General features: G+C 49.1%; 5 protein-coding genes across 5 annotated transcripts; 2 read left to right on the forward strand and 3 right to left on the reverse strand.

Annotated features, from left to right (window-relative positions):
- Positions 1 to 229: 229 nt before the first annotated feature.
- On the reverse strand, positions 230 to 6,398 carry BKA55DRAFT_538949 (SNF2 family N-terminal domain-containing protein; the record flags this gene model as incomplete). The annotated part of the gene is made up of 4 exons (XM_046190082.1): positions 230 to 399; positions 454 to 4,948; positions 5,000 to 5,302; positions 5,652 to 6,398. 4 exons carry the CDS (start codon positions 6,396 to 6,398, stop codon positions 230 to 232), a joined length of 5,715 nt encoding a protein of 1,904 aa, XP_046050351.1.
- Positions 6,399 to 8,619: 2,221 nt separating this feature from the next.
- On the reverse strand, positions 8,620 to 10,934 carry BKA55DRAFT_353704 (P-loop containing nucleoside triphosphate hydrolase protein). Its single transcript, XM_046185809.1, has 2 exons — positions 10,231 to 10,934; positions 8,620 to 10,182 (listed from the first exon to the last, which is right to left on the reverse strand). The coding sequence occupies exons 1-2, from the start codon at positions 10,816 to 10,818 to the stop codon at positions 9,037 to 9,039; spliced, it is 1,734 nt and encodes a 577-aa protein (XP_046050352.1). The 5' UTR covers positions 10,819 to 10,934; the 3' UTR covers positions 8,620 to 9,036.
- Positions 10,935 to 12,051: 1,117 nt separating this feature from the next.
- On the reverse strand, positions 12,052 to 12,662 carry BKA55DRAFT_593717 (uncharacterized protein; the record flags this gene model as incomplete). Its single annotated transcript, XM_046195586.1, has 2 exons — positions 12,052 to 12,495; positions 12,630 to 12,662. The coding sequence occupies 2 exons, from the start codon at positions 12,660 to 12,662 to the stop codon at positions 12,052 to 12,054; spliced, it is 477 nt and encodes a 158-aa protein (XP_046050353.1).
- Positions 12,663 to 16,480: 3,818 nt separating this feature from the next.
- BKA55DRAFT_567010 (beta-1,3-glucanosyltransferase) lies at positions 16,481 to 18,936 on the forward strand. Its single transcript, XM_046192686.1, has 2 exons — positions 16,481 to 16,920; positions 16,970 to 18,936. The coding sequence occupies exons 1-2, from the start codon at positions 16,846 to 16,848 to the stop codon at positions 18,518 to 18,520; spliced, it is 1,626 nt and encodes a 541-aa protein (XP_046050354.1). The 5' UTR covers positions 16,481 to 16,845; the 3' UTR covers positions 18,521 to 18,936.
- A 482-nt stretch (positions 18,937 to 19,418) lies between these two features.
- Positions 19,419 to 21,315, forward strand: BKA55DRAFT_675313 (uncharacterized protein; the record flags this gene model as incomplete). Its single annotated transcript, XM_046198064.1, has 5 exons — positions 19,419 to 19,484; positions 19,770 to 20,361; positions 20,461 to 20,542; positions 20,636 to 20,924; positions 20,981 to 21,315. 5 exons carry the CDS (start codon positions 19,419 to 19,421, stop codon positions 21,209 to 21,211), a joined length of 1,260 nt encoding a protein of 419 aa, XP_046050355.1. The 3' UTR covers positions 21,212 to 21,315.
- Between the last annotated feature and the right edge of the window lie 2,815 nt (positions 21,316 to 24,130).

Here is a 24,130-nt window from a genome sequence, read left to right on the forward strand (position 1 = left end):
ATAATACATGCCTTGTTCCAAGACGATGCTTTGCTGCCCTGCTATAATTTATCGGCATTTTCACTTCCTCAACTCCCCCTATTGACGGTTCCTTCGCCATGATAACAAGAAAAGAAAAAAGTAACGTAGCAGATACATGAATAACTCCCTTCGTCTCCCGTGAGCCTATGCGGCTCTAAGTCTTGCGTTTGATATTACAGGCGTTGCTGGATGACGCTGTCGACCTCCCTTACTCCATCATACCATCAGCAATCGCTAGTCTTTGCTTCGCCGTCTTGGCTCGCTTTGTCCCCTTACGGCCCTTCTTGCCTTTGCTGTCGCTGTCGCCAGGTGTGGCTGCGGTAGCTGGTGTTGCTGTACCAGATAGGCCCTTGGATCCATCGTCAAAGTTACCCTCGCCTGAGATATGTGTTAGATTGGACTCCAAGAGATTAATTAAACTGTTTTGCTCACCTTCATGATACATCTCATCCAGACTAGCCGTGTTCTCGGCCTTGCGTCGCTTGCCACCCTTCTTCTTCTGCTGCTTCTCAAGCTCGCCTGACTCGAGAAGCTCCTTTTCGCGGCGCTCGATCATCTCAGCTTGCTCATCATCGGCAAGCCACATAGCAATATCACGGTTGCGGTTCTCAGGAGCACGACGGCCAGAGAAATCAACGCTTGCACCACCACCCTGGATGACGACACGTTGAACCTCTTCCTTCTGCATTGCTCTCTTACGAATGCGCTCTTCGATTGTGCCGCGCGTGATGAGACGATAGACTGTGACCTGCTTGGTCTGACCCAGACGATGTGCTCGATCCATGGCCTGCGAGTCGATGGTAGGGTTCCAATCGGAGTCGTAGAAGATGACAGTATCGGCGGATGTAAGATTGATACCAAGACCACCAGCACGAGTAGACAGAAGGAAGATGAAGATCTCGGGGCGAGTCTGGAAGTCGTGCACGGTGTCTCGTCGATCCTCCAATTTGGTAGAACCATCCAGTCGGCAGTACTTGTAGTTGCGGTACGTCAAGTACTCTTCCATCATGTCAATCATGCGAGTCATCTGGAAGTACAGGAGTACACGATGACCCTCACTCTTGAGCTTGAACAACAGTTCATCAAGCTTAGCCAGCTTGCCACTGTCAGTAACAAAGCGCCGCATGGAAGGAACAGAGATGTTAGTGAAGCCCTTCTTCTCATGATCGGGTTTGGGCAGCATCTCGCGAGTGGGCCATAACTCCATAGGAAGCTTCTTCTCCACAAGAGCCTTCTCCTCAAAGACGGTAGGCCCATAGAGAATCTTGCGGATTGGTGCATTAAACAAGGTTTCACTGCGTTCGGCCTCAGAACCCCAGCTGCGGCACGACACCTGAATTGGGGGTGCTGAAGCGCGAGGTCTACCAGCAGGTTCCAGGCGACCGAGACCGGACTCATTATAGTCTGATTGAGCGACATTCATCAGCTGGGTCAAGACACCTTCGTTGGTGATGTCCGCTAGAGGCTTTCGGTTTTGTCGCGCCCGAATCTGGAAGAGGGCATGAGCGGGAGTGTAGTTCTGATCCTCAGTGTCACTGTAGGCCACGTTCATGTATCCAAGTCTGTCGCGTTTCTGAAGCTCCTTGGCAGCTCGGACAATCAAGCTTTGATGCGTGGCCTCATAAGCCTCGTAGGGAGAAGTGTCAGCAAACCTAAGCCACGAGAATGCCTTTGATCCATCACAGCTCTCGCGAATGTTGTCTGGGCTCCAGACATTCATCATGTGGTTCAATGCCTGGTTCTTCCAGCCTGCAACTTGACTATCCGGGCCCGCCTTGTTGATTCGACCTCCATTTCTCCAGATAAGGCGAGGGAGCTCGTATTCGATCAAGTTGCGACTTGAGTAACCCACGGCAACTTGGCTACCCTCGCGGACGAACGATGCGGTCTCAGCAAAGTAGGCGCAAGCAAATGGCGAATTGACCTCGGCGCGCTCGAAGAGATCGGGATGGTTGCAGACCTTTCGGAACTGCATGACCAAGTTCATCAGTGTACCTGAATCTTGGTCGTCGCCCATGGTAGCCTTTTCAACGAGATCCATAATGTTAATCTGGTTTCGAAGATTACTGTAATACGCGCGTTGTCTGTAAGTGAGATCACAGAAGATATCCATCTCAATCTTGTCACCGAGCTCCTTCTGCACATGCTTCTTGACACGACGAAGCATGAAGGGCTTGAGGATCATGTGCAGACGCTTGAGCTGGTCCTCATTAAGCTTGGTATTACTTTGTGCGTGAGACTCAATATCCTTGGAGAACCATTCACTGAATTCGTCGTGCGAGTCGAACAGCGATGGCATGATGAAATGGAGAAGTGCCCAAAGTTCTTGCATGTTGTTCTGGATGGGTGTACCAGTAAGAAGCAAGCGGTTTCGGCAGTGGAAGTTGAGCAATGCCTTCCATCGGGAACTTTGAGAACTCTTGATGGCTTGGGCTTCATCAAGAATCATATATTGCCATCTCATCTTCTGGAAGTAGGCCACATCAGACACAACCAGCTGGTACGAAGTAACGCAAACGTGGAAAGGAGCGTCCTTTCGGTATGTCGTGTGCTTGCGATCCCAGAACTTTCGGAGAACCTTTCGGTCGTTGGCCCCACCCCAGTAGGGGAGAATCTTGAACTCGGGGACGAACTTGGCGATTTCCTGCTGCCAGTTGTGGAGAGTCGAAGCAGGAGCAACAACGAGGAAGGGTCCCCAAATGTCGTGCTTCTCAGCCAGGTAAGCCATGACGGAGATGGACTGGACAGTCTTTCCGAGACCCATTTCGTCTGCCAAAATACCGTTGATGCCCTGCTCGTACAAATTGACAAGCCAGTTGAGACCCTTGAGCTGGTATTCCTTGAGTTGGGCATTGATAAGCTTCGGCTGTTCGATCTCCACGTCGCCCAGACCTGTGGGGTTCTGGAAGTTCATCTCGCCCTCTTCGTCCATGTCGAGACCCTGGTTGTTGAAGTCACGGGCCTTCTTCTGAGCCTCAGCGATGGCATTCTGAGCGTTGGCCATAGCAGCAGCACGGAGAGCCTCATCGCTGCCCTCCTCGAAGTCAAGGTTCTCGAAGTTGGTAACCTTACCAGTGACTGGTCCTGTCGGCTCATCGATGTCGAGTTTCTGCTGGTCGATCTGATGGGCATCCCTGGCGACGTCGGGGTTGTCGGTACTTCGTTCCACCTCATCAGTCTTGATCTTCTTGCCGATAAAGTGAGAGTACAGCTCAGTCTGCGAGATAAGGAAGTTAAGCTTTCTCTTTTGACGGGCGGCTTCACGGTCGGCTTCTTCTTTTCGGGCATTCTCAATCTCCTGTTTCTCAGCAGCCTTGCGGAGATCTCGTTCTTCTCGCTCGTTACGCTTCCAAAAGCCCATCATGTCACGCATGACACGCTTTGCTCGAGCTTGGAGATCTTTGGTACCCTTGTTTGTTCGTAATTGCCAGCGCTTTGCTTCCTTCGATGCCAGAATGGCAGTCTTTTTGAGATTCGAGGCTTTTGTGGCGTAAGAGTCCACGGCAAGTTTGAAGGTCTTGTTGACATCTTTACGAGCCATGTCTCGCCAGATCTGGTCGTAAATTTGGTTGTAGCCCTTAGACATGAACCGTTTCTCGTTATCGGGGATGTCGTCGACCTTCTCCTTATCTTTGTCTTTACTCTTCTTGCTTTTCTTCTCGACAGGTTCGTCCTCGGTCTTATCGCCGTCGTCCTTGTCCTTTTCTGTCTCGGCAGAAGGGTCTTTCTTGGATTTCTTGATCTTGATTCGAACTCTGTTTTCTTCTTTGGTTGGGAGTTCCTCTCCGGCATCAATAGCAGCTTGGGCAGCTTCCGCAGAATCCTTCTCGGCCTGCTTTTGCTCCTTAGACTTCTTGAGGCGAGGTCCGCTACGGCCCTTGCCCTTTCGCTTGCCAGATGGTGTACCTGCTTCACCGGATTCCACATCAGAAGCCTGGAATGAAGACATGGTGCCACCCTCCAGGTTAAGCTCCAAATTCCGGGCAGGGCCCTTGATACCCTTCTGGAGAATGAGTTTCGTCTGCTGTGCCTTCTTACTGGCGCGTTCAGCATCTCGAAGATGTTTCTGCCGCTCGGTTTCGTCTTCAGCAGCCTCGGCGCGAGCCAGAGCTGCTTCTTTCTGCTCCATTGTAACAGCCATTGACTTCTCGCGACGTCGCTTGCGCTGCATATCCTTCTTGCGCTCCTTCTCAGCGTAAACCTCTTGTTCGCGGACCTCATGGAGTGCTTCGTCGTAAAATACATCGTCATAGCGTCGTTTACCGAGCTCTGCATGAAGTACGAGCTTCTTGCTGGTTGAAGTCGCAAAAGCGCCACGCCGGGAAAGACCATGTTCCAGATCGAGTTGATCCATTACGCGTCGTCGCTTGTGGGCACGCTCCTTGTATTGCTGCTGATCAAATTCATCGGGTTCCAGGTTCGAAGCCCTGTTGTCAATCTGTGTCTCGGCGTTCTGGATTTTCTTCTCCATCTCTGCTGACCAAGTTTTTGGCTTGGGTTGGCCGTTTGCTTGTCGCTTAGCAGGAAGTCGAGGTGTCGGCGATTCCTTCTTAATCGATAATCTGCGACCGTTCTTAGGCGTAGCGGCGTCTCGAATATCAGAAGCACGGCCTTTTGTTGACTTTCGACCTCCTCGCTTCTTGACAGGAGGCTCTCTTTCTCTGTCTCTACCAGGGAAAGGTTCAGGCTCAGTTTCGACATCCTTTTCAACCTCTGTGTCGTGATCCGCTTCGGGCTCCAGGGAGCGTTTTGTCTGCTTTGGTTCCCGTGAGTCGCGTTTTGGTTCTCGATCACGTCTAGGATCTCGCTCTTGCTTGATTTCTGGTTCGGTTTCTCGTGAAATCAGGGGAGATTGTTCTTTGGGTTTTCGAGCGGGCTCAGAGCTAGAGAGGATGCTGTCAAAGGACATTGGGTTTGCTCTTGATGTCTGCAATGGTATTAGTACAAATGAACATTCTGTATATTGGTTAGCACCTACGCTTGCCGATGCAGGCTTTGGTGGTGATGGGGCCGCAAGATCAGACTTGTAAGGCGTAAGGGCAGAAGCCCCATTAGTAGTAGAAGTCATGTTGGCCGTAGCACCATGCCTCACACTTGGAGAAGCCAGTAGAGGCTGTCGCCCCGGAGGACTGAGAGATCCAGCTGGTGGATTCTGGTGCGAATGTGATACTGGGCTTCGCGGCCGACTGTATGATGGACCTCGTGGAGATGTATAAGAGCCGTTGTAATATGAAGGAGTACTTTGTTCGGCAGATTGCGAATAAGGGTACGGATCGCGGGTCTGTTGTGTAAGAAGAGAAAAATTAGCTCCACGTCAGCAAGCTTTGTGGTTGTTTAGGTCTTGGTCGGAGTAGGAGGAGGTTGTGCGACGGAGTTAAGGGTGATGATGAAATTAAAAGGTGTTGCGATAGTGACAGTTCGATGGGAAATTAAGCTTGATAAGAATAAGGGAATGGGACAGGCATTGATGGCCTGGACGTGATGGGTGAAGATCTCGATGATCAAGATAGAATTGAAGGATGATGGGGAAAAGGAAAATCAAGGGACGTCAGGTGCAATCAATCAAATCGAGTCCGGGCGAGACGAGACGAGAGTCAAAGACAAAAAAATAGTGGATTTGCGCCCCTTACCTTTGGAGTGCCAACCGGGGGCGCGTTGGCGTTGGCGTTGGCGTTGTGCCAGGAGGCTCCAGGCGTCGCCGCGTCAGAAACTCGACGTTCCTTTGTTGTATCAGTTGTAGGGTCGTAAAAACCTCGCGATGCAGGTTTGGTTTCACGCGGTATATAAATGTCGTGGTTCGACCCGGGAGGGTAGTATGCAACAGGAGGATGCAGCGGCGACACGGGCGGAGGACCAGCAGGAGGTGGTGCTTGAGGTTGACGATGATGCTGCTGCTGATGAAGTCCTGCTGCTGACGATCCAGGTGATGATGAGTTGAGGCCTACAGGAGGTGGAAGTGATGGAGCGACGGGGCCGCCGGGTGCGCCCGTGGACGATGACATGTAGGGATTGGGCAATGCTGGACGAGGCGGGGATTGAAGGGAATGTCCGGTACTTGGAGTGTTTTGATGGCTGTGGCTATGGCTATGACCGTTGGGAGATGTAAAGGGAGGAGGACGGTATTCTGACTTGGGTGAGCGCAGGCTAAAGGTGGAGTGCTGATGCACATTCGCGCCGCCTGCATTCGATGAGGCTGTCGCCGTTTCTCCAACTGCAGGCACAGGTCCAGCTGAGTCACCGTCGCGCCTGTTGTGGTGATGGTGATGATGGTGGTGATGATGATGATGATGCGGACGGGAGTCTCGGTCATCATCTGCACCATCTTCTCTATGTGGTGGCCGCTGCAGCACCGAGGAGTTATAGCCGTTCTGATCCATGGTGATTGATGGTCTAGCGCCTGAATGGCAGACAGAACAAAGCTAAACACCCGAGGGAGCAGGGAATGTGTTGTAGTCGGACGGCCGGTGGTAATCAAGCTTGAGAACCCATGTGCTCGACAAGCAACGATGCGACGACGGTTTGGGGGGGTTAATGTGTCCGGTACGAGATACGCAGTCGATCAATCAGAGTTTCGCGATGCGCACGCGAGGCTGTGTGAGGAATCGTTACGTTGCGTTGCGTTGTAAGCTGAGTTGCGATGCGATGCGATTCGCAAGTCGCGATCGGTGATGCAGCGAACTGCGACAGAGGTACGTGTGGGATGAAAACGATGGACAGTGATGGATCGCGACAATGTCAGGTCTAGGTTGAACCCCAATCCAAGGCAAATCGAAAGAGGATGCCCTGGCTGGGGGGCAAAGTGTTTTGGTGTGGAGGTGTTGGTAGCGTGGCGCTGGGATACGGCGATGCAAGCGGCAGTCGAGATGGGGAAGGGGATGCGAGACAGGGTTACTATACTAAAGTTTGGAGGCAGTACTGAGAGTTGAGATATGAGAGTTTTAGAGAAGAATAAGGGCCAATGGATTGACAAACAAAGCTACAGTAAAGTGAAATAACAGCCGCGGGGAAACGGATTATGACAATGTGAATGGTAAGAGAGAATCAGAAGGATCGGGGAACAACAAAGTGGAGTGGAGTTTGTTCTAGAGCTGGAGGTTAACCAAAATGAGGTGGTGATGGCGGGAGCTGGAGTGACAGCCCCAGGCCAGTCAATCAACAGTCAAGCAAGGTACGGATACCCGGTAAGGCAAAGCGAGGCGAGGCGAGTTTATAGTGATGGTTCAAGCAAGATACCGGTACTTCTGAGGATAATTACACCGTCTGTCTGCATTAATCAAGGTATATCCTGTGATGGACAATGACGACGGTGGTGGTGTGGGCGGCAGTGGAGAAAACAAAGCCTATTGACACGACGGGAGACAACCAAGAAGAGAAGAGACAAGAGGAGGTGATGCAGAAGCTGATCGAGTGACGGTGATGGAATCGAGGAGCTGCACGAACGGGGGGATCTGGGGGGTTTGACGTGCTAAAATACCACCACTGAAATGAGATTTACTTGCACAACAAGATCGAGTCAATGGTGAAGCAATCACAGCGATTATTTTTGTAATTGTGTATCACCGACCTGTTCAAGGCACGATTCCCTAAAGAGGAATTGGCGATAGGTTCAATGTGAATTTTGGGTCATAAGTCGCTCTGCGTTGCTACGTGTTGAGTCACTGAACGAGATAGTGTCTGGCTGCATCTGATGCGTTGGTCTGGCTGTTGTCTAAAAACCCTCATAGTAATCACGGCGAAACTCAAGTGCGTGTGTGCGAATACAGCTCCATCCAAATCAAGGCACACGCGAACACGATGTTCACTCAACTTCCGTGTCAGACTCGTTTCTCTCTCTCTATTTTTTTCAGGTCCCAAGTCTCGTTCCCCTGTCCCGTTGGTCCCCGTCCCATGTGGGCCTGACTCAACGCTAAACTCTACAGCGTTAACCCCGTTTTGGGTTCCAGTCACCGGCAGCGGGGATGGGTTCCGGAGATCGCTTCAAGATGATATGTCTGTCATTTTGTGTAGGGTAGGGAAGAGGAATGTCGCCATATAGTGACCGCCTCGTTCAGTAACATGAGAATAGTAGTCACTTATCTCCATCGATCTATTAGTGCAAAGACTTGACAACAATACTGACTTAAGCTTTGCCAACGAAAACTGACGGTGTGCCTTTACAGGTGTTGTAAGGCTGAAGCTCATTTAGCCGGCTCATTCTCAGCCTTGAGGATCATCAGAACTAGAGACCACCAACAACAAATGAAAAGATAGGGCACGACAAAACGCACTTGAATAGGCCCGCCTTAACATGAACACAAATTTCGCAAATTTAAATTTATGAACGCCATAAATACGTTGCCAATCGCTCACAGCTTTACTCCCATGCATTCTTCAGCAGCCTTACCTCGGCCTCGAGTCCTACCGAGTCTCAAATCACGAGCATCACAGCCACACGCGTTTTCAGACAACATCTTTGTCAAACACAAAAGTCACATCAAATGCAAATAATTATAATGGAATCCATTTATTCGTACTCAAAGGCTTAAACAGCCAGCCCCAAAGAAAAAGAAAATCTATCCGTGAACATTTCCACATCTTCATGAACGCTTCCGGGCCTCTCTACTGAGGCCATGCCCATGCGTCCTGTAGCGTCGTTCGTCGTGGCCGTCTCATTCCATCACAGGGTATCAAGTATCCTGATGGTCTAGCCACCTGGGCCGCCGACGCTTTAAACCCATGAAAATACCCACATGATTGCCAATGGCACTCATCAACTTTTTGTGGATTCAATATCCTCTATAGTCAATTTCCTTTCATGCATTCGTGCCAAATAAAATCAAAATTCGTAAAACTTTTTCGCCTTAGACTGCTCCGGCGCTGATCATCTTCTTTCGGAGGTAGTTCTTGTACTCAGAGATGGAACCATCCCATGTGCGGATAGTCTGGTTCTCGCAGACGAGAATCTGCTTGGCAATCTTGTCGAGCAATCTATTATTCTTGTTAGTCATAATTTATTACGATCAGATTCAATGGTGCTTACCGGAAATCGTGAGAAACGACGATAACACCTCCGCTAAAGGCGTTGATGGCATCTGCCAAACTGTCAATGGTAGGAATATCCAGACCGTTGGTAGGCTCGTCAAGAAGCAACATGTTGGGGCTCTCAATAGCCAACAGAGCAAAGACGATACGACTCTTCTGACCCTCAGACAGAGTACCCATCAGGGCAGTCTGGGAGTCACCGCTGAGACCGTATTTGCCGAGCTGCTGACGCCAGTACTGGTAATCCTGGGACTTGTCACTGTACTTGTCGCGAACGAAGTCGAGAGCAGACTTTGTCAAGTCAAGCTGCTCGGCACTGTGCTGAGAGTAGAGACCAAGCTTCAAGTGAGTGTGTCGGGTGACAATACCGCCTGTGGGAGAAAGCTTGCCAGTCATGAGGCGGAGCAGAGTAGACTTGCCCACACCGTTGGGGCCGACAAGGGCAGTTCGGGAGTCCATGTCGAAACCAAGGTCCAGGTTGCGGTACAGATCATCCTCAGGGTTACCAGAGTAAGAGAAGGTAACGTTGTCGAATGACAGGACGGGAGGAGGGAGCTTATCAACATCGGCGAAACGGAAAGTGAAGACACGGTCCTGCTCGACAGGCTGGATGAAACCATCGGCCTCCATCTTGTCGAGAATCTTCTGTCGGGACTTGGCCTGTCGGACCAAGTTGGCGTAAGTACCAGCGCTAGCAATGAACTTCTTGATGTGGACAATTTCATCCTGCTGCTTCTGGTAGGCCTTCATCTGGTTGGTCTCGTTCTCGGTTCGAGTCTTGCTGTAAGAGTCGTAGTTACCACCATAGTAGATGAGCTGCTTGCCTCGCATGTCAATCATGTTGGAACAGACACCGTTGAGGAAATCCATAGAGTGGGAGACGAGGACAAGAGTTCGCTCCCACTTCTTGAGGTACTCCTCGAGCCACACACAAGCTTCCAAATCCAAATGGGCAGTGGGGTCATCGAGAAGGAGAACGGAGGGCTTGACGAAGAGGGCCTTGGCAAGGGCGACACGCATACGCCAACCACCAGACATGTCCTTGGTCTTCTTGTGGATGGTCTTCTTGTTGAAACCCAGACCAGTCAGGATAAGGGAAGCACGGGTAGCAAAGGTTGAGGGATCAAGCTTGTCCATGTGCTGAAAAATGTTAGTTTAGTACATTGGGGCGGTCGTGGATTAACTCACCTCGTAGAGGTCAAGAAGAACAGGGCTCTCAGGGCCCTCCTCCTCAAGAAGCTTCTCGGCATGGTGGTCGAGACGCTCCAACTCCAACTCAGCCTCTCGGACGACCCACTCAAGGGCACCGAGGTCACTGGGAGGAGCACCTTCGTTGAGAAGGTAAATGTCGAGATGTTCGGGAATGGGGTACTCGCGGGCGGCAATGGCCTTGAGGAAAGTGGACTTTCCACAACCGTTCTCACCGAGAAGACCGTATCGTCGACCGTAGGTGAGCTCTAGAGTGGAATCGGTGATAAGGACTCGACCGTGAAAGACCAGAGAAGTACTGGTGATCTTGACGTCCTTGCTGGTTTGGGTAGAGGCGAGGACACCGGTGGTGACACGGTCAGAGATACCGTGCTTGTCCATCTGCTCGGCGAGACGCTTCACCTCGTCGAGCTTTGCGCCTGAAGTCGCGGGGGCATCATCGTCCTTAATGGGGTTGCCGTGGGCATCGAGCTCAGGCTCCTCAGTCTTCTTGCCCTTCTTGCCCTTGAGCTTGCCCTCGGCAGCCTTCTTGGCGAGACGCTTCTCCTTGGATGAAGAGGGGGCCATGATGAAGATGTGTGTAGGAAAGAAGAAGAAGAAAAAAACCGCGGGGTTGAAAGAACGGAAACTGTCGGCGGGGCGAGGATGTCCGTCTAAGAAATCAAGTCCAAACCGGGGTATATGAAGTGGTTTGGAAAATGACCGTTCGATGAAGAGGGAGAGGGAGGAAGAAGAGAGTGAGATGGAAAAGTTAAGTTGACCTGACCGACAAAGGAAAAAACCAGCCAAGCAAATAACAATGAGTGTGGCGGTTCCAGTCAGTTCCCGGTTCACTACCTTACTCGAAAGGCTTCTGCAGTGGTTGTGCCCAGAGGCAAGGCGGGGTGAATTTTTAATTTGGTGGGGCAGATTTACAGATTTTTTGACTGACGACAGAGTCAGGCACCAACTAAGGCATCAAGGTGTATTGTTTCCGATAAGCTGTGAGTGTAACGAGACCAATCTATGGAATGTCCTTGATAGCTGAGTTAGCATACAACGAACCTAATAAGTTGCATAGACTTTATTCTCAACTTGTTCTGCCCTTTTTGCGGTAAATTGCTGTTATCTTCTCTATCAACCCCAAAATTTTAATATTTTTTTCTGACCTGACGTCATCAATCCGCTCAATATGATTGGCTATTGAGTTTCAGGATTTTCACACTGCCCGCCATCTTCTTCTCATGCAGGCAACCTTGAAGGACGGCGAATCCGTAGCTTTGTATACAAACTTATAATTCTCGATTGGCTGTATCGACTCGGACTTACCGGTCGAGTTGTTGAAAACCTACGAATCAACTTTGCCTCTTCATAGTAACTCACCACTATCTGAGGCGTTATTACCTGAAGATGAGACTGCCGCGTGTTGCGCCTGGAAATAGCCGCCGGCTCAATCCTTGTGCTCGTGTATCAGGCACTTGCACTGTTTGCAGTCGAACCTGTCACTGATCATGATGAACTGAAGCTGATGCTCGCCTCGTTCGATGTGATGTTGCTCATTCTTGATGACCCCTAGAGGAAACCTCCTGATACGCCGAGCGACTACGTCCAAGTGCGCGAAGCTGGTAGATATCCTGCAACATGATACCCCTCCAGTTATGACGATGTCATATTCCCTAGATATATCCTTGTGAATATCGCTATTATACAGATGAATGTCTTTTAGTCACAAATTATGTCACAGTTAGGCCAGTCTTGTTGTTTCATGAAGTCATTTCATCATTGAACAATCGCTATAGTACAAATATTATCACCCCTAAATTAAGAGGAAGTCTCGTTGTTAAGAGCATCGAAAGCAGTCTTGCCCTCAAGCTCACTCTGCTTAGGACCAGCATCCCGACCAGCGGCAGTCTGGTTCTGTTGGAACTGTTGCTCAGCAAGTCGGCTGGGATCATCCTGGCTACCAGGCTCAGACTCCAAAGCCTTCTTGAGACCATCCTTGGTGTTCGAATCGTCAATACCCTCCTTCAGGTTCTTGCCGTGAGGGCCAGACTCCTTGATGTACTGGTTGTTGACATAGCTGGGAGCAGAGCCAGCCAGAGACTCTGGAGCAGAGCCGCTGGACTGTGAGGTAGTTCCGGAAGACTTGGAAGCAGAGCCGGAGCTGGGAGCGGAAGAGGTGTTGCGGCCAGCGCTGGTGTTCTCGGATCTGGTGGGCTGGTTCTCGCCGTGGATACCCTCGTTGGAGGTGAAGTCGCCGCCCTCCTTCAGAGACTCAGCAGCAAGAGACTCATTGGGGACTCTACCAGCACCCTCCTGCTTGACGGGAGCGTTCTGACCGAGATCGACCTGATCTGTTAGTTTCTGATATAAAGCAAGGACATATTGCTAATGCTTACCTTTTGACCGTGGCTGGGGGCTGTGGGAGACATGATGTTTGATGTGTTGATGGAAAGATGAACTCGTTTATTTTGATTCGATTGATTGAGATTGCAGAATAAGCTTGATACAGACACCAAAAGGTTCCCGAGCTCTTTGATATATACAGTGTTGAGGTTCCATGACATCATGGTGGTCTTTCTTCACTACGCTCCAAAACATGACGCCGAATTACATCATGAGAGTCCTAGCCACGAGGATTTCGCCTGTAAAACAAGCAAAACAATAGGGACAAGGGACTTTTTGTTTGATAAGCGAATGAATTGGAAAGTTCCACGGCAGCGCTTCTCCATAGACATCGAGATCTGAGCTGTAGGTGCCCGAGCCTCACCTTGTTGGTTGTGTAAGACAGCTGATGCATCGTAACATCACATAGACTACGAGCGACGCTAAAAAGTTCTGTAGAAGAGTAGAAGCTTTAGATTTATAGAAGTTTTCAGCCTCACCGGTATTTCGCAGTTCTAATAACGACATGACGACATCGGTTGGGCTTGGTGTGTCTGCCAGCCAAAAGAGTATCTTGTCAGACTACATCAACAACACCAAGTCTCCTCTACAAGAGACCAGGAATCCTACATTTCTTTGAGATCTGAATTGGAGCTCCGGAGCTTTTGCACCTGGTTTCTTTGATCCCCGGTTCTTGGGAGACTGTATATTGGCCACTCATGCATGTCTGTGCAATGCTGGGCGTGGAGAAAGGTCTTGGCATGATGACTTCCAAGCTTCCCCTTACTCTCATGAACAGGAGGAACTCGCTTCACATATAAACACCAATGCATTGATGAAGATAAGAGTTTATGTGATACTCTCGCAAAGTGTTCTATACCCCGGAAATAATTTTACGAGGATAAGTCTTCGTTTGATGTCATGAAACTGACTTATTCGGTCGCATATATCGCTTGCGATATGGCACGTGGGGTTGGTATCAGATTGTGATACTTCGGTTTCGACTGGCGAAATACGAGACCTTGTTTTCTGTGCTTGTCAGCTTATGCAGTGTCATTTTGTGATAGATAGTTATACCTGAGGTATGCAATTGGGAACAAACAATCTCTTTCTTTTACGTTAGCAGTAGGACCACTATATAAGTGCGACCATGCATTGGTGTGATAATGATACAGAACAGACATGATATAGCATTGCAAGCATGCGTGATCGCATTTCCAAAAAATTTTACCTTACTTGACTTCATTAAAATCACCATAGCATTAATTATCAGGTAGATTTACTATCTACCGTGAAGTCGGTACACCTCTGTGCTGTGAAGAGACGACGAAATTATGACCAACCCTAGACGAAACGCGGTAATACACGATGTGATATCAAGGGCCATTCTCTGTGAGTTCTCATGATGGCCTAAAGTGCAGATTTACCATGATTATTGAGAGTCTCTCACTCGGTTCTGCCTATTATGACCTTCATCTGCCTAGAGAGAACAACCACGAGTGAAGGGTCTTATTCAGTCAAATGACACGCAATGTGTATTTACGGTGTATCAGTATAAATTATAACGTTATAGAATATTTCATGTGCACTTGAAGATGCATCCATGGCGATATCATGTGACAGTAGTTGAGTGACACTTGACTGAACATGACGAGGAGTGAGATGCCGCACACGATGTTACTTGTCTCGGAATGATCAGTGGATGAATCAACTATATGATTTATCTTTCTAGGTCATTTTGCCAAGGAAAAACACGCAAACAGACTTGAGCCATGAGTTTTTTTTTTTTTTTTGTCTATCTTGTTACTATATCTGATGGTCTTTGGTGCGTTCGATTCTTTGACCTTGCTACCAGCATCAGCATCAATCCTGCAGCCACCACTTTGACGGTCCGCAATAAAGCAAGTTCTTTCTTTAGACAAACTGACAACCACCACGAAACACATTGTGATGTTAAGCAAGATCTTCGCAAGGCTTTGATGCCAAGCCATGGGCCAAGGCTGAGATTTCATAGGCGTGACGCAAGAATGAAAGAAATTCGGCCGCGAAGGGTGATTTTGCCACCCTACAGCCGACCGAGACGGCGATTAGGTCGCATGATCGGCCGGTGGTGGGACCCATTCAGCGGCGCCGGACCTTTTGATGCATCTAAGAGGTCAAATGCTGACGGCTCGTTCAGTTGAATGGCAAGTGATGGAAGGATTGATGCAATAACTGAGCAGGTGAAGTGCAATTAGAGTCATCGGTCTACCATGTGCTTCAAGAGGCTGACAACCATCAGATCGCCCTACGCTAAGGAGAATTATTTAAACAGGGTGAGGTCTCTAGCACGGTCTCTGGGAATAGAAAACTTTCGAACACGCAATTCACTTGAATCAAATCCACATCTAATTAAAAATAACAATACGATAAACGATACGGATAACAATGCCGGGAGAACTCGTGTACCACGACGGCCACTATCACCGGACTTCGGCAGACCGGCCGGAACAACGGCATAGCCAGAAACGCCCTCAGCATGGATTGCTGCAAAAGACTCACGATGCCTGGGGTCGAGTCCTTTATGGCGTTGGTAGCGTCTATTACAAGATTCGAGGACAATGAACGACGGAAGAAGATGACGACGCATATACGAGAGAGGAATGGAATCGATGATCCAAAAGAATCACTGCAACTCGACCCGCCATCAACAGAACCGTACTCCACTGTTCATGTTCCGTCTATCCATCAGCATGATCAAGCTTCGAGTTGTCGTCGTCTGAACCACTATATATGATGATGATAGACAGGTCCCAGCGCTGATCAAGGAGAAATAACAAAGAATTGTCCAAAAATATCACAGTCAAGCTCATGCCAGAATGCAAGCTGGGTCAGGGATGGATATTATGGGCTCCATAGATGTGCACAAGCGTCTATGCTCTGCTTTGCATCGGTTTCAGAGTACGATGGGTGGAGGAACCAACCAGGAAACAGGAGTGAGAGATACAGTGTCTGTGATAGGAATGACACGCGCCTCTGAAAGGATTGACGAACCCCTTTGAGACAAAGATACAAACCGGGCCGAGCAGACATCCCGGAAGGGAAATCGAAATCAACGCAACACGAACACACGTAAGCTCTTTGTTCGACCCATTGCATCCAACTAAGCCGTTGTCAACTTCCGAAAATTATCAGCCAAGAGGGCAAGACATAGGCATTTAATATCATAATATTGCAATTCCGTATTCATCATGCCAAGTGAACGCGGTCAACTCGTAGACAATGAGTCCCACCGCAAGCGACTCGAGACAATTTCCCAAGTGTCATTCAATGTCGTATACTTGTACAAGGCGAAATACAGAATCAATGGCGGCTCAGACCAAACCCAGGTGAGACCCCTGATGTTTTGTCGTAGACGGAAGTTCAGTGGAGACTGTCCCCTATTCTGTACAGTGCAATCTCGTGAGACACTAACAAACCATGCACCAGGCGAGGCCAAGCTTTTGCTAAGGCGAGATAGAGCTACGGTGTGCATTGACTCCAAGCACTATACCACCGTCAACAAGATGAGATCCCTCTGCAGCAACCCCTGATTGGCCACGGATGGCGCCGGACAAGACCCAAACAAGCTTCAATCTCTGAACTGCGCCTCGCAATCGACAGGGGTCCTTTGTCTCGTGGTTGGTTCATTCGTCAATCCTCGAGGGGATCTGCTTGTTTTTCGGCGACCGACCTCTTCACCGCAGCAGGCACAGTGTCGCTATTCCACTACAACACAGCCGCTGCCAACCCCTTGCCAGGACAATTAGCGGCTTGGACAACTGAAGTTCAGGGGGGCGGGGCCACTCCAGAAGCCCAGGGATGGTCCCGTAGCTAGACTGCCTTAGTGTCACTGCTAGCCACCCCATGCATTCCATTTTCCATTTACTTTTCAAATCGCCCCATCCCTCGAATTCCATCTTCCTTCTCTCTTCCTTCATCAAACCTTCGCTAACCTTTAATTCTTCATCGCCGTTTTTTCTTATCGGTTCTCGTTACTTTGAGGCCGATTTTTAACTTTTCCCGACACTCATTTACAAACGCTCTTGCTACTCGATCCGATTGCCTCTCTTCCGGCCCATACGTCGCGAACTGAAGGAAAAAGGGGTTTCAGCATTCCAACAACAATTTCCGCGTTGAATAAAATCATCGCGTCATTCTAGTCATTCATTACTCTCTGTTCTTTTTACTTGCCGTTTGATACACAACACAATGAAGTTTTCCGCTGCCATTGTCGCTGCGGCGGCCACGGCTGCCAGCGCCAAGCTGGAGCCCATCACCATGAAGGTATGCGCAGGACGGCAAGATGGCGCAATCTGATGTTGACAATTCCCAGGGATCCAAGCTCTTTTACTCCAACGGAACTCAGTTCTTCATGAAGGGTGTTGCTTACCAACAGGATACCGCCGCCGCTGGTGAGACCAACGAGAAGGCTACCAAGTACATCGATCCTCTCGCCGATGAGGATGCTTGCAAGCGTGATATCCCTCTCCTCAAGCAGCTCGGTACCAACATTATCCGAACTTACGCCATCAACCCCAAGGCCGACCACAAGGCTTGCATGAAGTTGCTCGACGATGCCGGAATCTACGTCATCTCTGATCTTTCTGAGCCCAGTGTCTCTATCAACCGTGATGACCCCAAGTGGGATGTTGAGCTGTACGAGCGCTACATCGGAGTCGTCGACGAGCTCGGTCAGTACGACAACGTCGTCGGTTTCTTTGCCGGTAACGAGGTCTCCAACAACGTCTCCAACACCCAGGCGTCTGCTTTCGTCAAGGCCGCCGTCCGTGATACCAAGAAGCACATCAAGAGCAAGTTCTCCCGCTGGCTCGGTGTCGGTTACGCCTCCAACGACGACGTCGATATTCGTGAGCAGATTGCCGACTACTTCAACTGCGGTGACGACGACTCCCGCATCGACTACTGGGGTTACAACATCTACTCTTGGTGCGGTAAGAGCAGCATGCAGGACTCTGGTTACTCTGACCAGGCCAAGTTCTTCGAGGATTACTCTGTTCCCGTCTTCTTCGCTGAGTATGGTTGCAACGAGCCCGATGGTGCTGCTGGCCGTATCTTCGATGAGACTACTGCCCTGTACGAGGAGAAGGTCATGACCGACGTCTTCAGCGGTGGTATCGTCTACATGTACTTCCAGGAGGCCAACGACTACGGTCTCGTCAAGATCAGCAAGAACGGTGATGCTGTCAAGCAGAAGGACTTTGCCCAGCTCCAGAAGAAGGCCACCGCCGCTAAGCCTTCCGGTGTTGAGGAGGACAGCTACAAGCCCACTGGCAAGGCCGCCACCTGTCCCGAGCAGTCCAAGAACTGGAAGGCCAACAGCGTCCTCCCCCCCGTCCCCGATTCCGACCTCTGCGACTGCATGGTCAAGAGCCGAAGCTGTGTCCCTGCTGATAACTTGAAGGCTAAGGACTTTAACGACATCTTTGGTTACATCTGCGGCCAGGACAAGAAGATCTGCACTGCCATCAACGCCAACGCCACTGCCGGTATCTATGGTGCCTACAGCATGTGCTCCAACGACGCCAAGCTTGCTTACATCCTCGACGCCTACTACACCTCGCAGAAGCAGGCCGCCGATGCTTGTGACTTCAAGGGCAAGGCCACCACCCAGAAGGCCGAGAGCCAGGACTCTTGCAAGTCTGCTCTCGCCTCCGCCAGCAAGATCAACGAGGAGGTTGCCACTGCTACCCACGCCGTCGCCTCTTCCTCCACCGGTGGTTCCGACAGCAGCAGCAGCGAGGACGACGAGAACTTTGGTCTCCAGGCTGCCTCCATCGCCCGCGTCTTCTCCCTCGGTGACTACGCCGTCGGCGCCTACATGGCCGTCGCCGGTGCTGTCGGTGCCGGTATGGTCCTTCTGTAAAATGGAGGTTCTTGGATGGGCCGATCTTGGTATGATTAAAGTTTCTTGCGGTGGCTTTTTAGGAACGTGCGATTTTTACTAGTTGTGTTTTTTCCTTTTTGTGTATCTAGCATCGCCGGTGTTGCATGGCTTGTGATTAGAACGAGATAGATGTCTAATGCCATCTTGCGCGATTGCTATGCCAGTCTGTGAAGTGCTTGGTGAAAATTATACATATGTAATGTAATAGACTACCTTGATCTTGACTCGGGTGTGAGTAGATAACTTGAACATGAAGCGGCTCTTGTCAACTTTTGTGAGTAAGGAGATGCTATGATCTGAAGACTGTAAAATTTCTGTTACTTGTTTCTATTATTCTCAAGACCTACTGTGTTGTATCATGGACAAACCCGCATTTGTACCTTCGAGACTTAGCCCAGACACAGCCATATTTTCGGTCTCAAGCATCCGCTTCATGCCTTCTTGCGTCTTCGACTTGAGGTATCTAACATTCTTCATATTGATGACCTACCACTCAACTATCTAATGGGGGCTGTTGTTTCCCTGCCACCGTTCAAGACAAGGCCTTCGGCATAATGGAATATTGAATTAAGTACCTACCTAAGATACCTAGTAGGTATGGAACGTCTAGATTGAGCGCTTGTTATATCGGCATCACTTCTCGCGATCCATAGGTGCCTTAAGAAGTTGGTTGCCCAGGGGCTAGGTTGCCCAGGGGCTAGGTTGCCTTCGCCAACGCCGCCTCTCAAGCCAATACATAAAAAGAGCAACTGCCACGAACCTGTTTGAAGGAAGCAATGGTCAGGGGCCAAACAAGGCGCGAGAGTAGTGCTTAAAGGTCAGGGCTTGGTTTAGGAGATTTGTAAAGTTAATGATGAGTCTGTTATGATTTAAGAGGATGTTTGAGGATTTAAGGGGCTCTTATGAGGAGTTCATGAAGAGATCACCTAAGACTTATCATTATGTGAGGAGTTCATGACCTCACAGGTGCGACTCACAGGGGCTTGCCTTCCCTGGTCGATTTCTTCCTTCTTGTACTTAAGTATATGTACTTTTCCCTCTGCACTCTTCATAACATCCCGTCAAGAAGTTCTAGCATCAAGACAGCACGTATCGAAATAGAATCTTTTCCATCAGCAACATGTCGTTTTCGGAACAGGGGCAACCACCTGAATCAGACGACCTTGAGTGGATGCCAAAATTCCTTGACACTCTAGAGTCGCTCGATCCAGTGGAAGCCTTACATTAGAGAACGTTCAAGGTTGTCAGTCCGATTAGCGAAGAAAGAGCCGCTTATCTGAGGGGACATACTGGCCTCTGGTGGGTTGTCCCTGTCAAGGTGGGAGATCTCGGTATCATTCACACTGGAGGAAACAACTCCCTTAACGGCAAATTAATCGACTACTTAAATGTCCAACTACTTCGCAAAACCGAGAAAGGCCTTGACACAGGAGATGGAACGCCTGATCTGTATGGCCTTGCTGGATTGTGCCAAGTCCCGCTGGCAAACATTCAACTTGGAGCTCTCCTCTTACGGCCAGGAAAGTTAGATGTTGTGCCGGTAAATCCACGACTACAGTTCAATAGCATCTTCAAGAATTTCGACTGCTACGTTACCTCAGTAGAGGTTCCAGAAGACTTGAGCCCTCCCGATCTCTGGATCAGAACGAAAGCGCCTCCAATTGCTGAAATGCCGGCGATCTGGAGCTTTCGAACGCACCGCACGACGATTTTCAAAGAAAAAGCTACCAGTAGCGAGCGTATTCAGCTCTTCCGTCATCGCCAACGTCCTCAAGATGCTCCAAGAATTCTTGCGCTTAGTATAATGGTTCCATGCAAAGGTACTCCTCTTAAAGTTGGGTCCGCCGTTAACGTTATGATCGAGATCACAATTGACCCTGCTGTCGAGCATCCTCACTCCTATATTTGACTCCCAACAGTAGGGCCTTTTGACTCTTGGGATCAAGCATTTCGCGTTGGAATACGTATTGAGTTCCAAGATGAAGGGACTTGGAAAACCAGGTATCTCAGCTCTAATCGCTATTGCCCCCTTTTATCAATTTACATCGAGAATTCCTGGCTGCATTGCATGAAAACCCTTGCAACTCTATTAAGCTGGCAATGGAAGCCGGAGAATAACCCCTTCAGGGATAACCTCGCTCAAGCCGTTTGGGCTCCCTGTAGAATTAGGCTCTTTGCGGCCGACTTCGACTTTCACAACCAGCATCTTGTTATTCATGAACCCCAGCCAGTGTGGATGAAATGCCCCAAGCTTCTGACATCCGAAGAGACTTCACTGGAAATTATACGCAAGTTTCCTGCATTAGATATCGGGAGCCCGCCGAACTTGGACTTGCTACATGCGTCAGATCGAAGCCACCATCGGAAGTGTGATCTGTGTGTGGTAGGTAATTCATCCCTTTGTAATGAGAAAAGGCTATTGACACCCAACCTCCACAGATGCTGCAAAGCCCCACAGGCTTATGCCAGAGATGCATACGGGAGAGGAAGACCATCTCAATTTCCACAGGGAGGTATTACCTCCAATGCCCACTGTCAGAGAGTCTTGGCCGGCTCTGCACGTTTATAGAGGACTTTTGGGAAAACCCAGATCTGAGACGTCTTTCATTTCGCTTTTCAACCAAGAATGGTAATCCTATCCGATGCATCGAGCACCCTCCCGGGGCGTAGTCTAAGACTTAGGACTCTGAGTTGTGGGACGGAAATAAACTAATCAAAATTATCCTCAGTTTAACGTGTATGATAAGCGAGTGAGCCAGACAAGCAAGTGAGCCAAAAATCCCTCACCTTACAACATTATAATTCAATCAGCTATATCTCAACCAACAAATATGCCACAGTCCTCAAATGAAGCTAGAATCCTTCTTGCCCTTCAGGCCCTTCAAGATAACCCTAAACTTACAGTCCGACGGGCGGCAAATATCTACAATGTCAACCGTAGTACCTTAGGTCGCCGCCAGCATGGCATTCTTTCAACGCGTGATACTCCCACAAAGTCACGGAAACTATCTGATCAGGAAGAGCAGATAGTAGTCCAATTCATTTTAGACCTAGATTTGCGAGGTTTTCCCTCGCGACTATCATATGTGGAAGATATAGCTAATTCTATACTTGCCAACCGCAACGCGCCATACGTCGGCAAGCGCTGGGCTTATAACTTCGTCAAGCGACAACCAGAGCTAAAGACACGTCTATCTCGGAGGTATGACTATCAGAGAGCTAAATGCGAAGATCCGACTATTATTCGTGGCTGGTTTCGGCTTGTAGAGAATACAATCGCGAAATACGGTATCCGATCAGATGATATCTGGAACTTTGATGAGACCGGCTTTATGATGGGCGTAATTGAGCCCGGAACAGTCGTCACAAGCTCTTACAGGCAAGGAAGACCAAAGCAAGTACAGCCTGGAAACCGCGAATGGATTACTGTGATCGAGGGGATCAATGCGGACGGTCAATCGATCCCGCCGTTTATCATTGGTGCAGGCAAGGATCACCTTGCCAATTGGTACCAAGAATGCGACCTCCCCGGCGATTGGGTTATTGCATTGAGCGAAAATGGATGGACTAATAATAAGCTGGGTCTCGAGTGGCTAAAGCACTTTGATCGGGCTACAGCTAAGCGAACGAACAGTCGCTATCGCCTCTTGATCCTTGATGGTCACGAAAGTCACCACTCCGTCGAATTCGAGAAATATTGCAAAGAGAACAAGATTATCACGCTCTGTATGCCTGCTCATGCCTCTCATCTACTTCAGCCTCTTGACGTAGGGTGCTTTGGGCCGCTGAAAAAGGCATATGGTCGAGAAATAGAGCATCTGATCAGATGCAATATAACCTATATTAAGAAGACTGAGTTCTTTCCTGCCTTTTACGCCGCCCACCAAGCTGCTATTACAGAAAGCAATATCAAGGGAGGTTTCAGAGGAGCTGGGCTTGCTCCCTTTAACCCAGAAAATGTCATCTCGAAGCTTGATGTGCAGCTACGGACTCCGACGCCTCCCGTAGAGGTCATAATACCATCGACCCCTTGGACTGCAAGGACCCCAAAGACAGTGCTAGAGGCCCAATCGCATTCTAAGTATCTGCAAGGAAGGATCAGAAATCATAAGAGCAGCTCCCCTGAGTCAATAATTGAAGCCGTAAAGCATTTTGAGAAGGCAACAACTGTTCTTATGCATAAGATGGTCTTACTAGATGATAGGGTTCGACAACTTGAACAAGAGAATAAGACAGTAGGGCGACGCCGGAGGGGAAAAAGGACTAAGGTACAGAAAGAAGGGCCTTTAACTATAGGGGAAGCATTACAAGCAATTGATCAGATAGATATTGATGCGCAGCTAACAGCTGAATCCTCGAGAGGTGGTCGCGGAAGGTCACAAGGAGCAAAGGTTCGGCAGTGTAGTATTTGCGGAAAGACCGGGCATAATGCAAGGACCTGTCAGGAGGCAATTGAGGTCAATAGGGAATAGTATAACAATTAATTTTAATTGATCAGATAGATTGTGGTGTTTTTATTGCGAATTTAATTTGGAAGGTTAAGATATGTGGCTCACTCGCTTGTCTGGCTCACTCGCTTATCAAGCACGTTATAATAAAATACCCTAAACTTATATATGTTTTTGCCACTTGGGATGAATGCTTTGTGTTTTCAGCCTGCACTCTCTGTTAGATTTTTGGTCGAAATAGCCAGTGACACTTTTAGTTATACGGCATTGGCTAGTGGTTGACGGACCCGCCCAGGCATCTTCCAGCAAAGAGTCATTTTTCTGTTAGGGCACAGCACTATGAAACCAGTGACTGCGGGTTTTTGCCTCTTGCTGCAATATTTCTTTACCCTCAAACATCCTCCAACTGAACCGCTGGTTTGCGATGTTTGGCGTTCTCACCAGGCCGGCGTTGCGCACTCATTGTCGCGAAACTTGACTTGAAGTGAACATTAGGATGATCGACAATAATCAAGGAGTTGAATTCTCCCTCAATCTTGAACTGAAAGCAGACGAATTGCTTGTGGCTCAAGACGGGGTAACGTATTGAGTGGTTTCCACTTCCCAAGGTAGAGTGTGAGGATGCTCAGAGCTTGTTCTACAGCATATTGGGCCACCAGGTGGAATTTGCAAAGAGAGAAACTTAATAACAATACAGTTTATCGAGTTTCCCGTGTTATTTGCATAGTTTACTGTGTAGGTAATGTGCATCGTTGAAGTTGTGTCACTGCGTGGTGGGAGAGCGGGTAAGCTATATAACCGATAGATTCCAAACCCTTTCGTCCTTCGGGACACATTGGTCTATTGTAGGTGCAACCGGCTAACTTTGGAGATCTCCTCCAAGGTGTAACAGTTCGAACGCATGCTAATATATCATCACAGGAAACGATACAGAGAAGATTAGCATGGCCCCTGCACTAAGGATGACACGCTCAATCAAAGAGAAGCTACCAATTTTTTTCGTCCTTTTTACTATTAGTTATGTCTTGTTGTTGTTGAGCTCTTGGTTTCATGTTGTGGTGTTATGTGATGAATATCCCTGATCGTGTCGTCTCGCTCCGGATTGGGAAAACTCTATTTTTGGAACAGTACTTAATTGGCC

Source organism: Fusarium redolens (assembly GCF_020744475.1).
Source record: "Fusarium redolens strain MPI-CAGE-AT-0023 chromosome Unknown BKA55scaffold_7, whole genome shotgun sequence".
NCBI classification, from domain to species: Eukaryota; Fungi; Ascomycota; class Sordariomycetes; order Hypocreales; family Nectriaceae; genus Fusarium; species Fusarium redolens.